At 38.6% G+C, this 12,750-nt stretch overlaps 1 protein-coding gene across 1 annotated transcript; it reads right to left on the bottom strand.

Annotated features, from left to right (window-relative positions):
- Positions 1-5,782: 5,782 nt before the first annotated feature.
- On the bottom strand, positions 5,783-12,673 carry LOC308083177 (uncharacterized protein; the record flags this gene model as incomplete). The annotated part of the gene is made up of 5 exons (XM_080425362.1): positions 5,783-6,067; positions 7,988-8,113; positions 10,337-10,445; positions 12,034-12,080; positions 12,481-12,673. The coding sequence occupies 5 exons, from the start codon at positions 12,671-12,673 to the stop codon at positions 6,054-6,056; spliced, it is 489 nt and encodes a 162-aa protein (XP_080281488.1). The 3' UTR covers positions 5,783-6,053.
- Positions 12,674-12,750: the final 77 nt, after the last annotated feature.

Here is a 12,750-nt window from a genome sequence, read left to right as displayed (position 1 = left end):
TTCTTTTGTAACTTGGTAATGTGCAATCCTGAGTTATTGTTATAAAAAAGATGGCACTTTTTGTTCTTCAGAAATCAGATTATTATAATCATTGGCATTTGAACACCTTCAGCAAACCTGGCACCCTTGAGGGATGGATGGATGGATGGATAGATGGATAGATAGATCTCAAAGGTGGGGTCCTTGAAGGGGTTCCAGAGGGGTCCACAGAAAATAATTCTAAAATAGCCAATCTACAAGCTCACAATGCACTGTATGTAATACTCCAGTGAAGTAAAAAATACCTAAAAATTGTACTTAACGGTAAGTAGCCTACAGCACTTGAGTTAATGTAATTAGTTACTTTACACCACTGCTCAAATGTTGGGTATTTTTCCAGGCCTTACCATCATTGTGTTTCATTTCATATAAAGCCATATGTCAGTGTTTCTCAAACATTTGCATGACAAGGACCCCCAAATTGATACAGATTTGACCAGACCCGCAATCTGGAAAGATGTTGTGCCATCATGGAAAAAAAAGAAGGAAGTCCGCACACAGTTCTCAAGCTCCAAGAAACTTATTTTTGCAACGTTTCGACCTTCTAGGTCTTCATCAGGCAAAAAGGGAACCACATAAGAGAAGATTTGATAAAAATTCAAAAAATTGATTCAACATTTTGTTACATTTCTTTTCACAAAGAGCCAATCCCTCGTCAAAAAATCCTATAGGATTGTGATAGAAAAATCTTAAAGATTTGAGAACCACTGGTTTTAAGAACAGTTTTTCTCAAAGTCAAATGACAGGAAGTGCTTTTTAGGTCTATATCTTACATTCAGTAACATGTCCAGTGGGAAGAACATAGGATTTCAATAAGCTTATGATAGGGGTGATAGAAATATTCAGAATCTAGGAACTAGGAAAATTGGAAAACTCCTACAGGACTCTTAGGAATTCAGAATCCTAGAAGTATTTTTATTTTTATTTTTGGAACATTAGAAATTCCTATAGGATTCTTATAGGAATTGCATTATCCTATAAGGGCGTGCCCCCACCAAGAGTTGGCTGGCCGCTGATTGCAGAATCTGCCAATGCATTGTCAATGCAAATGCGTGGATTCTTGGAAAAAATCCGCAAGACCAGAAATCCACGCATTTGCATTGACAATGCATTGGCAGATTCTGCAATCAGCGGCCAGCCAACTCTTGGTGGGGGCGCGCCCTAAGGATTCTATTGGAATTTGGAAAACCTATCATCAAACCTATAGGATTTCTTTTGACTGTTCTGAGCTTGTATATCTGCAATATTTGAATAGCTAGGGTTAAAGTATTCAAACTGAATTTCATACTATATTAACTTGTTTGTACTGATTTGTTGGGGATGGGTAGCCTGGTAAACCCCTCCCTCCGGAAATCTCATTTGCATTAATCAAATACAAATGAGATTTGAGGAGGGAGGGGTTTACCAGGCTAGGGGACGGGCCGACGGGGACCCCTTAGAACTGGCTCATGGACCCCTGGGGGTCCCTGGACCTCATTTTGAGAACCACTGCAATATATATTCCATATCTAGTGTTTTGCCCATACAGTACTGTACTGTATAGTCTCGTTCGTTATCAATGCAATCAAACACTGCAGTCAGAACCTGTGATGATAGATTCTATATTTTACCTTTGTAGGCGTGTGTAATTAATTGCAGTGGCTCATTAAGCACAAATCTGACTGGGTTGTTAATGACCAGTATAAGTTCTGGCTGGCTTGGCTTCTCAACCATGCAGAATCACTGCCATCTATAGCAGCAGCGGCACTATAGGAATGTCCAGCCTAATTGTACAACAATGGAGATCTCAACATGTGTCTCGGTATGTTAAATGACTTTGATCTCTAGCTATACACAGTGGCCATGACAGACCACTGACTGATCCAACTTTAAAAAAAAACGATCTACTAACCATCAACACATTGCCATGCGACATATTGTTAGCTTGCAGATCTGTTTGCGAAAGTTTGACTAGTGTGCAAAAGTAATAGCAATATAACTTGTAATGTAACAGGTTACTCTTGGTACCCAGTAATAAGTAATGTAACATTATTACTTTTTAAAGGAGTAACCTATTACATATTACTCTTCCTGGGTAACTTGCTCAAGTTTAAGAGATGCAGACAACTGCTGTAAGCCAGCGCTGTCTGGAAATATCCCTGGAATGCAGAGAGGGTTGATAAGGCCAAGTTGTGTTATGCATTCCCCCGGAAAAGCGAATGTCTTATTACTTTAAATGCACATCGTCCTAATAATTGCCTTCTCCCTCCTCTGAGAAATAGTCAAGTCACTGTGCATTTAATTCATTTTGGCCTGAGAACTGGGATGATGAGGTGAATGTGCTGGTACATTATTTTTAATTGATACTAGATAAGAGCATAAATGGGTGTTGGTGGCTCATTCACGTGTTTTAAAACACAAATATACAGCCTGGATAGCACACCTGTTAAAACAAAATGTGTTATATACTGTGATATGCTTACATTTCTCAACCTTTTCTGGATCAGGGCCCACACATGAAAATCTCAAAAGTGTTCGCGGCCCACCCATCTCACAAATGTATCGGTATCACAATGAAAACTTTAAAAAATATATATAAATGTATACATTTATATTTGTAATTGTATATCTGCTATTTTTGAATAGCCAAATAAATCTTAAAATTAATGCGTTCCCGGTCTTAAAGGATTAATCCAGTCTTTTATGATTCTCCTAAAGCCCGAAACATACTTCCGTTGTATGACGGTGTCACATGCCAAAGATAGCGATCTACAAGCTCACAACAACGCGGATGCAACGCGTTGTGCGCTTGCAGATCGGCTATACTTTCAGCACGTGACACTGACGTGTACTTTCGAATCACAGCGCACTCTATCCAAAGTGCCTTTTAGATCGACTAAAACACCAATCTGTTTGCTGAAACAGATTGAAACTTCCATTCATAGGAAAATCATCCAGAAGAGAAAGGGGGGAAATACCGTAACTGTTAAAAGCAGCAGCAAACAGAATGGTAGTTTAAAAGGCAATCTAAAAGGCACTTTGGATAGAATGCGGTGTGATTCGAAAGAACGCGACACTGACGTACAACGAAGTATAATTCAGGCTCTTCTAAGATTCTCCTAAAAGGCGCTGTCATTATGGCTCTGCAGAGAAGTGTCCTTGAGCAAGACAAGTGAACCTACTAACTGCTCCCAGTGAGCAGGTTGGTGCCTTACATAGTTTCCTCTACCGTCAAGAGTGTGAATGGTTGGATGTGATTTATTTTGAAATTTCACTGGAGGATAAGCCTCTTGAGATGCAGCATCTCGTTTTCAATGCAAAAAAAGAAAAACCCAGTTGTTGCCAGACATGACTCTTGCAGAGTATTTTTTTCAACACGGCTTAAAAGTTTTTAAAAGTTAAAATTTTAATAGGAAAAGTGTCAAGAATAGACGCCAGGTATAATGAGCTGGCTACAGTAGCCTACATTCATTTTTATGTACAAAGTGCAAAGATCAAAATGAAAACTACAGCATTTTTTAAAAAACGAAAAAAAAGGTTTCATAACACACAGAAGATTTTAAAATCTGTATCAAACTGTAATCAAACAATCAAAACAAAAAACAGCCCCACAGGCTTCCTTAAAGTTGAGCCAGACAAGCTAAATTATTTATTTTTACCAACATTTGTGAAATCAGCCTTACTTCATGTGAAAACAAAAAAATATATAGCTGCAAGCAGCGATAAACAGGCCGAGGAATGAAAGGCAAAAAGCAATATATGCAATACGCAAGAACAGCACAATAAGACGTACAGTAGAAACAGAATAGATTGAACTTGGGACAAAGCAGCCCATGCAGTTAACAAATGAGGATTCTGAACAGCTGAGCAGAGTGCTGAGGGATTGTGGATATTGTAATGTATCTCTGTATTGTGTTGCTTATAATGCAGAAAAAAATAAGACAATATATATATATATTTTAAAGAATCTGTAGTGTAAAAATTGCACGTTGATCAAATGTCAATGTGTAATTCTTCTTGAGTCTGGGTAGCTCAGTTGGAAGAGCTCTAGAAGAAGCACAAGGTCATGGGATCGAATCCTGGCAGTAGCAACACAGCATATGAGCAATCTGGTTCCCTGAGGTATAGAGCATTGTAACAGTTATAAACTCATGTGTTTGTTAATGTTGCTACCCTTTAAATGGCCATGGCCATTAACGTGGCATTGGGCACTTAAAGTTAAATATTTGAAAAACTACACATTATTTCAAAGAAAAAGAATAGGTGTCCACAGTAAGCTGGATGTTTTAAGTTTGAATGGAGTTTCTAAGTGAAAGTATGTAGGAGGAGTAGGGTGCTAATGTTTTGAGGAGAATCTATAAATAGTCTATAAATAGTGAAGATATAATAGTGTGATCCCAACAGGGGAAACTACTTTTCAGCTCAACTCAGCTGAGGTGGTCATATATAGCACGGAGGGATCAATCCGTATGTTAGGGGCAGACGAATAATTTTCATAAAACTGCAATATTCATTGGCTCATAAAAGCTTAATTTTATCACTTAGAAAAAATCCAGCATAATTACATTACATTACAGTAATTTAGCAGACGCTTTTATCCAAAGCGACTTACAATAAGTGCATTCAACATAGGTAGGGAACGAAACTACTAATCACCAGAAGTCTTAAAGGGCAAGACCACTTTGGTAGACGTTTTGGTTGTGTAGTTACCTTGCCATGATGTAACTCCAAAGGTGGGCAAGAAATAAAAAAAAATTGCTCCATTGATTAGAAATTGATCATTCAAAATATGCTCCTCATTGACTTACATTGTACGGTAAAACAGCTCTCAAAGTCACTCTTTTAGCACATAAACGAACGCAAACAAAGTTGATTCAGACAATATAGAACATCACCAAACCCAGTACTGTTTTTTTTTTTAAATAAAAATGTCAACTTCCTGTTGATTTTGCCATTTTTAATAAGTAGAAAACCTGGACTGGATCCGCGGATCCGGATCCAGATCTTCAAATAGTAAAATCAACAGGAAGTTGACATTTTTATTAACCACCTTTGGAGTTACATCATGGCAAGGTAACTACACAACCCAAACCTCTACCAAAGTGGTCTTACCCTTTAAGTGCATTTTCTGCTAAAACAAGCAACCAAGAGTATACCTAGCGCTAAGGTAAAAGTGCAATATATCAGCTACCTACTTTCTTAAACAGAAGATAAAAATAGCAAAATCAAATGAGCAAGAGCTAAAACGAATAAGTGTATCGACTAAACAAGATCCAATAAACAATAATTCTGTCTGTATAGGCCCAACGTACATGTGTAGAAGGTTTCGTGCAGATTGCTAAAAAATACCCGAGGAGTTTGATTTCAACTGCTTTTCATATATTTCAAAATGGTGGGAGATCTAAAGGTCAGAGGTCAGATCACAAAAGTTGTTAAGCATGAGGAGACGCATGTGCGTATCGAAGTTTCATGGCTGTAGGTCAAACAGGGCATGAGTTACACCTGTTCAAAGTTTGCATTTTTCAATTGATTGCTATAGCGCCACCCTTTGGCCAATGGTTGTGAGTTTCGTGGATTGGCCGTTTGGCATAGCCCTCTACCATATAGCCCGTGATAGAAAAAACGGCGGAAGAATAATAAAAGCAACAGATACAAAGAGGTTCCGAGCCTACGGCCTCAGCCCCTCAAAAAGTGATTTTTGTTTAAATATGATTATTCTAAATAATAACCTTTTTTTGGATTCACATACTTACAACTACAGGCATGTGGTGTGTGTGTGTGTGTGTGTGTGTGTGTGTGTGTGTGTGTGTGTGTGTGTGTGTGTGTGTGTGTGTGTGTGTGTGTGTGTGTGTCTGTGTGTGTGTGTGTGTGTGTGTGTGTGTGTGTGTGTGTGTCTGTCTGTGTGTATGTGTGAGAGAGAGATCTTCTCACTCTAAGTACACCAACATAAGGCCAGTCGCAGAGCCGTACTGTACGTACAGGGTGCCCTCCATACTCCTCCATAACTCTGCTTTACTCATTCTCAATTTTTGTTCTCAAAGAACAGAACCTGGGAAAGAGAGAGAGAAAGAGAGAGACACAGATAGGAAGAGAGAGAAACAGGAACAGGGGGGAGGGGGGGGGTAGAGGGGAACAAAAGGAATATACAGAACCTGATTAGAAGTCAAATTTAATTATGTATTGCTGCCTCACCCCAGACCTCTGTAGCAAATGCATTGAATTAAGCTCAGTCACAGTGAGGCCGTATAGATTGTGTCGCTGTCGGGTGGAAACCGTTACTCTTTTAGGAAATTGGATTCACTGGAACACAGGTTCTTTTTTTCAATGTAGCATGTTTATAAAACCTAAAGAGAAGACAGGCTGATTCTACAGATGCCTTCTAAACCAGTAGTTTTTTTTATATTTTTGTATATATCTGCTATTTCTGAATAGCCAACGCTAAATTTTTAAAGGACACGGATACTTTCCCGGTTTTAACCACTTAAACCCCATATGGGTAACCGGTGTCCCTCAGGGCTTTTGAGGATGGGGGTCCGCCGCCAAATACATATCATTTTGGGGGTCCTTGACATGAAAACAGTGAAAACAGAGGGTGTTTTTATGAATCCATTGCAAGCATTTGTTTTGCACCAAAACCACTCCTTGGGATAAAAACGGCCCAATCTCAATGGGCTTTTTACACAAAAAGTACACCTGGAAAAGGATGGCTATGGCCGTTTCTAGCCCAAGGAGTGGTTTTGGTGCAAAACAAATGCTTGCAATGGATTCAGAATCATAAAAACACCCTGGTTTGACCCCTCACATGCTACTTAAAACAGAATACAATTTTGATCTTTTTTTCCCCGCATAAGGTTATGGTGGGTACCCCAACTTTCAGCAGCTGTCAAAAATTCCCCTAGGGAAACTGCATTTCAGTCTTTGTGAGATGTGTTACTAGACACTTTTACAAACACATTGGTGAAGATTTTTTTTGGTAAGGAATTTATTCCAAGATGTTTTTAATATCCCCTGACTACTGACTGACATGACATTTTTAATTTTTCAACAAAACGCTGAGATATCCAGTATGGGGCCGTATTTGAGGATGTTTCATTCTCTGCAGCATAATAGGACAAGCACTGAATATGGCTCTCAACGGCTGGGGTAAAAAAGGAAGAGGCTACTCAACTGGAAGCGAGTAACAGTTGAGATAGGATGTAGCCTTCTGTGTGTTTGTGTGTGTGTGTGTGTGTGTGTGTGTGTGTGTGTGTGTGTGTGTGTGTGTGTGTGTGTGTGTGTGTGTGTGTGTGTGTGTGTGTGTGTGTGTGTGTGTGTGTGTGTGCGCGCGCGCGCGTGCAGTTGCACACGTGTTTAATAATGCCAATCAATAGTGTAATAGCTTGCACACAGTAAAATCCTGTATTCATTTGACTCTGGGAGTGTACAAATGGAACCAAATGGACGAACACTCCAGGATTTCACAGTGTAGTAGTCGCTCACATCTCGAGTCGTGACTGTGATATCATTATGATTTGTCGCAGCACTAACGCCATATAAAGGCCTTTTCTTCTTTGTACGGACGTACCTGGTGGACCATTTGGTTTCATTTTATACAATCCCAGTGTTAAATGAATACTCAAGGATTTACAGTGTATTTTCAGCTCACTTGAGTCGTGAGACTGTGTTATTATATCAATAATATTGTCGCTGTCTTTTCGGAAATTAATGGTCTATTTCATCATACTACAGTGTCACACAAAAGTAGCAAAAGTAGCCGATCTACAAGCTCAAAACTGTTGGGATGCGACACGTTTTGAGCTTGTTGAGATGCATTTTTCCTTACTTTTGAATTTGATTTCTGAAAAGTAACGGTTTTGGACATAATGAGGTTTCCACCCGACAGCAACAAAATGATGTGTCACAGCAGCAGCAGCAGCAATGCCATATACGGCTGTTTTTTCCTTATATGGACGTGCAGCTGTATACGTACCACGGAATACATTAAAATGATACGTATTCCTGCAGCCACTGCAGCAGCAGCAGCAGCACACGGTGATGATCATGAGGATGGTCCCGCCCACCACTCCCCCGGCGATGAGCAGAGCTTGGAAGTTCACTGGAAACAACAGACCACAATAACCCATTAGGACCGGGAACGCATCTGTCATTATCTTATACTTTGTTTTATTCAAAAATAGCACAGATATATAAGCTCATAGCGCGGCACCGAGTGCCGTGCTATGAGCTTGTAGATCTTCTTTAATTTTTTTTTATCATGAAAATGTGCAAATCTTTGAATGTAAATCTTTTTTTAAGCAAACATTTCTTTAAAAAAATCTACAAATGTCAGTTTTTTTTAAGGTGGTTCGCAAACTTTTTTCATGTCAAGGACCACCCAAAATGATATGTATTTGGCCGTGGACCCCCCCATCTCAAAATATTTTGTTCCAAGGACCCCCAAAAGCAAAGATTTTAGTTAAAATGTATACATGTATTCAAAGATTTGCACACATTTTCACGATTACTTTTTCAAAAATAGCAGATCTACAAGCTCATAGTGCGGCACTCGGTGCCACGCTATGAGCTTGTATATCTTCTATTTTTGTATAGCCAAAGAAATCTAAAATGACACAGATGCGTAACATTACATGATGAACATCTGCCGTGAATTTCAGAAGGAAAAATAAAAATAAAATAAAAAAGGACTAAATTTGGAGATTATGGAGACAAAAACTGCTTTGCCAACAGTTTGGCAATGCTGCCACCTGCTGGCACTTTAACACAATTACTACTGCACAGTAGTGAAACTACACAAGACTCCACTTCCAGCAGGTAAATCAAATCCCAACCCAAGGAAGCTTAGTAAATGTACTTAAGTTACTTTACACCACTGCTGCACAGCTAAATCACATCAGCTGACGGCATAATGTTCCTCTTTCATACAATCATTCAGTAACGTTGCAAGATGAAGCCCTTGTTTCTTCTATGTCAGGTAACGATAAAAAAAAAAAGCCATTGCTCTGTGTGACTGTTGAGATATATTTACAATGTAAACAGGCATTTCAATGTATTTGTTTTTGAGACATACTGTAGACACAGCTTGTCTTTTGTCTGATGAACTGCAGGCCCATAGACGTCATGTGGTGGTAATAAATACATTTGCTATGGGAGCCATTTCTAGCGTGCAGACTGCACTTCTTCCTTCAGAGTTGTTCAATGTTTGGGTGTGTGTGTAGAGACAGCATTACCCTGCAGCGTGCCACTAAACTTAATTTGAGGCTGCATTTGAGGTATGATTTTATTTGTGGGCCTCAAAACATTTTTAACTTACTTGCCGAGTTGACGGTGCCAGGTATCGGACCAGAACACTCTACCTGACCTGACCCCTTAGTTGATGAACAATCAACTCAGGATGTACTATGTTTATCATTGACAGTTGTATGGCTACAACTATTGTTTATTTTCTTTTTCAATTATTCGAATCGATTAGTTGAATAATCGAGAAGATGTTTTTCTAAAAAAAAATGTTTTATTTCCGACGAATTGTCGCAAATATAATAGTTTATAATTAACTAAATCGATTAGTCTGATTAACCCTCGCCTATTTAATCATAAAACAGTGTCGCAAAGAAATAGCAAAAATAACCAATCTACAAGCTCACATCACTTTGTAAACAGAAAACAAAAAACAGCTATTTTTGTTAAAGGAGAATTCCGGACAAATTAAGTGTTATCTTTCATGTCTCGTTACTCACCTAGCGACGTAAAAAGTGGCGTTATTTTTTTCCATATATTCCCCTGTCGTCATTTTTTAAACCCCCTCCGTTGTCATAATGGGAGCGCGTGGGTTAGTGAAGTTCGTCTATTATAACCGATGCAATGTTATTTTTTTCTCTACTACGATTCATTGTAGAGTCTCATGATAGTCAAACATGCGCTGAAAATTCCTGCGAGCCTGCCGTTAATGGCGAACGATTTAACACTGGATGCTTGTTTCTTTCCAGAACCTGGCAACTCGTGTTACTTAATTTGTCCGGAATTCTCCTTTAACATTTTTAACGTTCATTTATTTTATTAAAATGTATTATCGATATTTTTTTTATAATCTATTGAATTGATTATTTTGAATGTTGCACCCCTAGAATAACCACTTGAACCCTAGCATCCCTATTTAGGGGGGAACCTTTGCAGAACATCTATAGGCTCACAACACATGCTTGTAGATCAGCTATTTTCTACACAGAGATTTGGTGTAGAGGGGAAAAGGTGGTCCAAGTACAGTTATAAGTCTGGTCCCTTTAAATAAGAATAGATGGTTAAGTGGTAAAAAAAAACTCACCCCAACACACCCCCCATCGGGCATGGGACAGTTGGCACACAGAGGCAGGAGGCAGCAGGGAGCTCACAGGGTAGTCTGTGCATGTGTTGTTGGTAAAACACCACAGGCACTGCAAACAAACACATTTTAAAAAACCTTGTATTTCAAAAGCACTGCATACAAACACAACATTTAAAAAACATGTTATTTCAAAAGCTCTGCATACAAACAAACACAACATTTTAAAAAATCTGCTATTTCAGTGGGCACTGCATTAGGGCTGCCAAGTGCCAACTACCTGAAATGTCTAAGAAAAATAAGGGATGCCTAGAAAAAGTATATATGTACAGTTTTTGTATATTATATTAACCACTTGAACCCCAGCATCCATAGGCGCTACAAGCTCACTACACGCTGTGAGTTTGTAGGGCGTTGTGGGCTATTTTTGACAAAGAGTTTTGGTGTAGTAGACTGAATAAAGCAGTCCATCTCAGGTCTAGTCTAGAGGGTTTAAGTGTTTAACATCCTGTATTATAGTGTCACTGTGTTATCCTTTTAGCATAACTTTTGATTGTACAACATCTACATGTACTATTAATAAAGTATTCAATCAACCAATCGTATACTGTATGTATATGAGCTGTTTGAACTTGCAAGATGTGCGTCACTGACTGATTCCCCAAAATAAGGAACAATGTGTCCCTTATCAGTTCAACAAGGGACACGTCTTTTAGTTTCCATTTCCAAATAACTGACGGTTCCTTATTTCAAGGGATCCTACACTCAGGGATCATCAATGTGTCCGTACACGGACAGATGTGTCCGTGGCAAGACTTGGCCTTGTCAGTGGCAAATTTTAGCTTTCTTAGTTTTTTACATAACACTATAATGTTCTTATTTTGATTATAAGACCCAATTAGTGAATGTCAGTCTCTCGGTTTTCTTCAGAATATGTATGACACTGATTTACTACGAAACTATGGCACATTAGGAGTACACTAGGACAGTGGTTCTCTAACTTTTTATTTTCAACCACCCTTTAACTCTGAGAGTGCACAAATGAACCAAATGGACCCGTAGGGTCCATTTGGTTCCATTTGTGCACTCTCAGAGTTACAGACCTGTAAAGGCAATTTAAGGCTAAAGCTCTTTATGTGTTTCTGGTAATATCATTGTCTGCTCATTTGTATGTCCATGGCAAAAAAATCATTTTGTCAAAAATGTCCACCACAAGCCAGCATGGCTATGACCGCTGCCTACACTGACTGCATACAAACACAACGTTTTAAAAACCTTCAGTAGGCACTGCATGCAATTGACAAACTTTCTATTTCCAGAAGCACTGCAACCAGGCAACATTTTAAAACCTATTTCAGTAGACACCATAAACAAACAACATTATCAAACTTTCATTTTAGTCTTTTTAAAATACAAAAATGTATGAATCACACCTACACAGTAACATCCTCTTTATCCATCCATCCATGCTAATTTATCCATTTGTAATTCTGAGGGTGTACTAGCCATGGTTCAAGACAGACTAGTTGTATTGTATAGATTTTGACATTTGCATATCTGATGATTCGATAAAATACATGTATGAATGATAGTCTCTTGATCCAAGGCTAAGGGTGTACCAGATGATCCGAGTTTAATCAATGAAGTTGACTGTGTAATCTTTAACTTTTTCAGACAGATGTTTATGTAAACAGTCTTACCTTGGCGTTGCCTACACATGTGTCACAAGCCGTGTGGGAAGTACAGGCTGAAAACACAGAGGAGTACAGTTATTAAAATCATAAATATAATCATAATAATCATAGACATAATAATTATGTTTTACACCTGACATCACAGCTTGAGCTGTGACGCATTTACAGTAAAGTTCACACAGCAGATATATAGTAGGTCAGGTTATTAATAATATCCCACATAAATCAACGAGGTAATTCAGACATGCTTTGGTAATTATAATAATAATAGACCAATTATTTGTTTACCAACATTGAGACTGAACACACAGGTGATTGTTTCATGCAATCAATTCCCAAGGTGCTGGACCTGCGCGCGCAATATTGGTTCTTATCGCTTGCAACCAGTGTGACGTCGTCTGTTAAGGGGTCTATATATTTATGCATTGCATGTATTCATTCTTAATTTCTTACTTGGTGGGGGTGGTGTAGTTGCCCCATTTAGAACCTCTACAGCAGAGGGAGAGGTTCCAATTGGAGTTAGAGTAGTAGTTGTGGTAGTTTGACATTCCACTCGGCTAATGAAGCTACAAACAATGACGACGAGAACGACCAAACAATTAAACGACGACATTCTTTTCCTGTCAACAGTCATAATGTTCTCCATTATTATTATTGAAAAGAATAAATCATAATAATAAAACAACGGCAGGGCTGTGTGAAATATAAAACTATTATTATACT

This window comes from Gymnoscopelus braueri, assembly GCF_963280865.1.
Source record: "Gymnoscopelus braueri genome assembly, chromosome: 4".
Classification (NCBI taxonomy): Eukaryota; Metazoa; Chordata; class Actinopteri; order Myctophiformes; family Myctophidae; genus Gymnoscopelus; species Gymnoscopelus braueri.
Note: the sequence above shows the minus strand (reverse complement) of the source record. Positions and strands in the feature narration are given on the sequence as shown.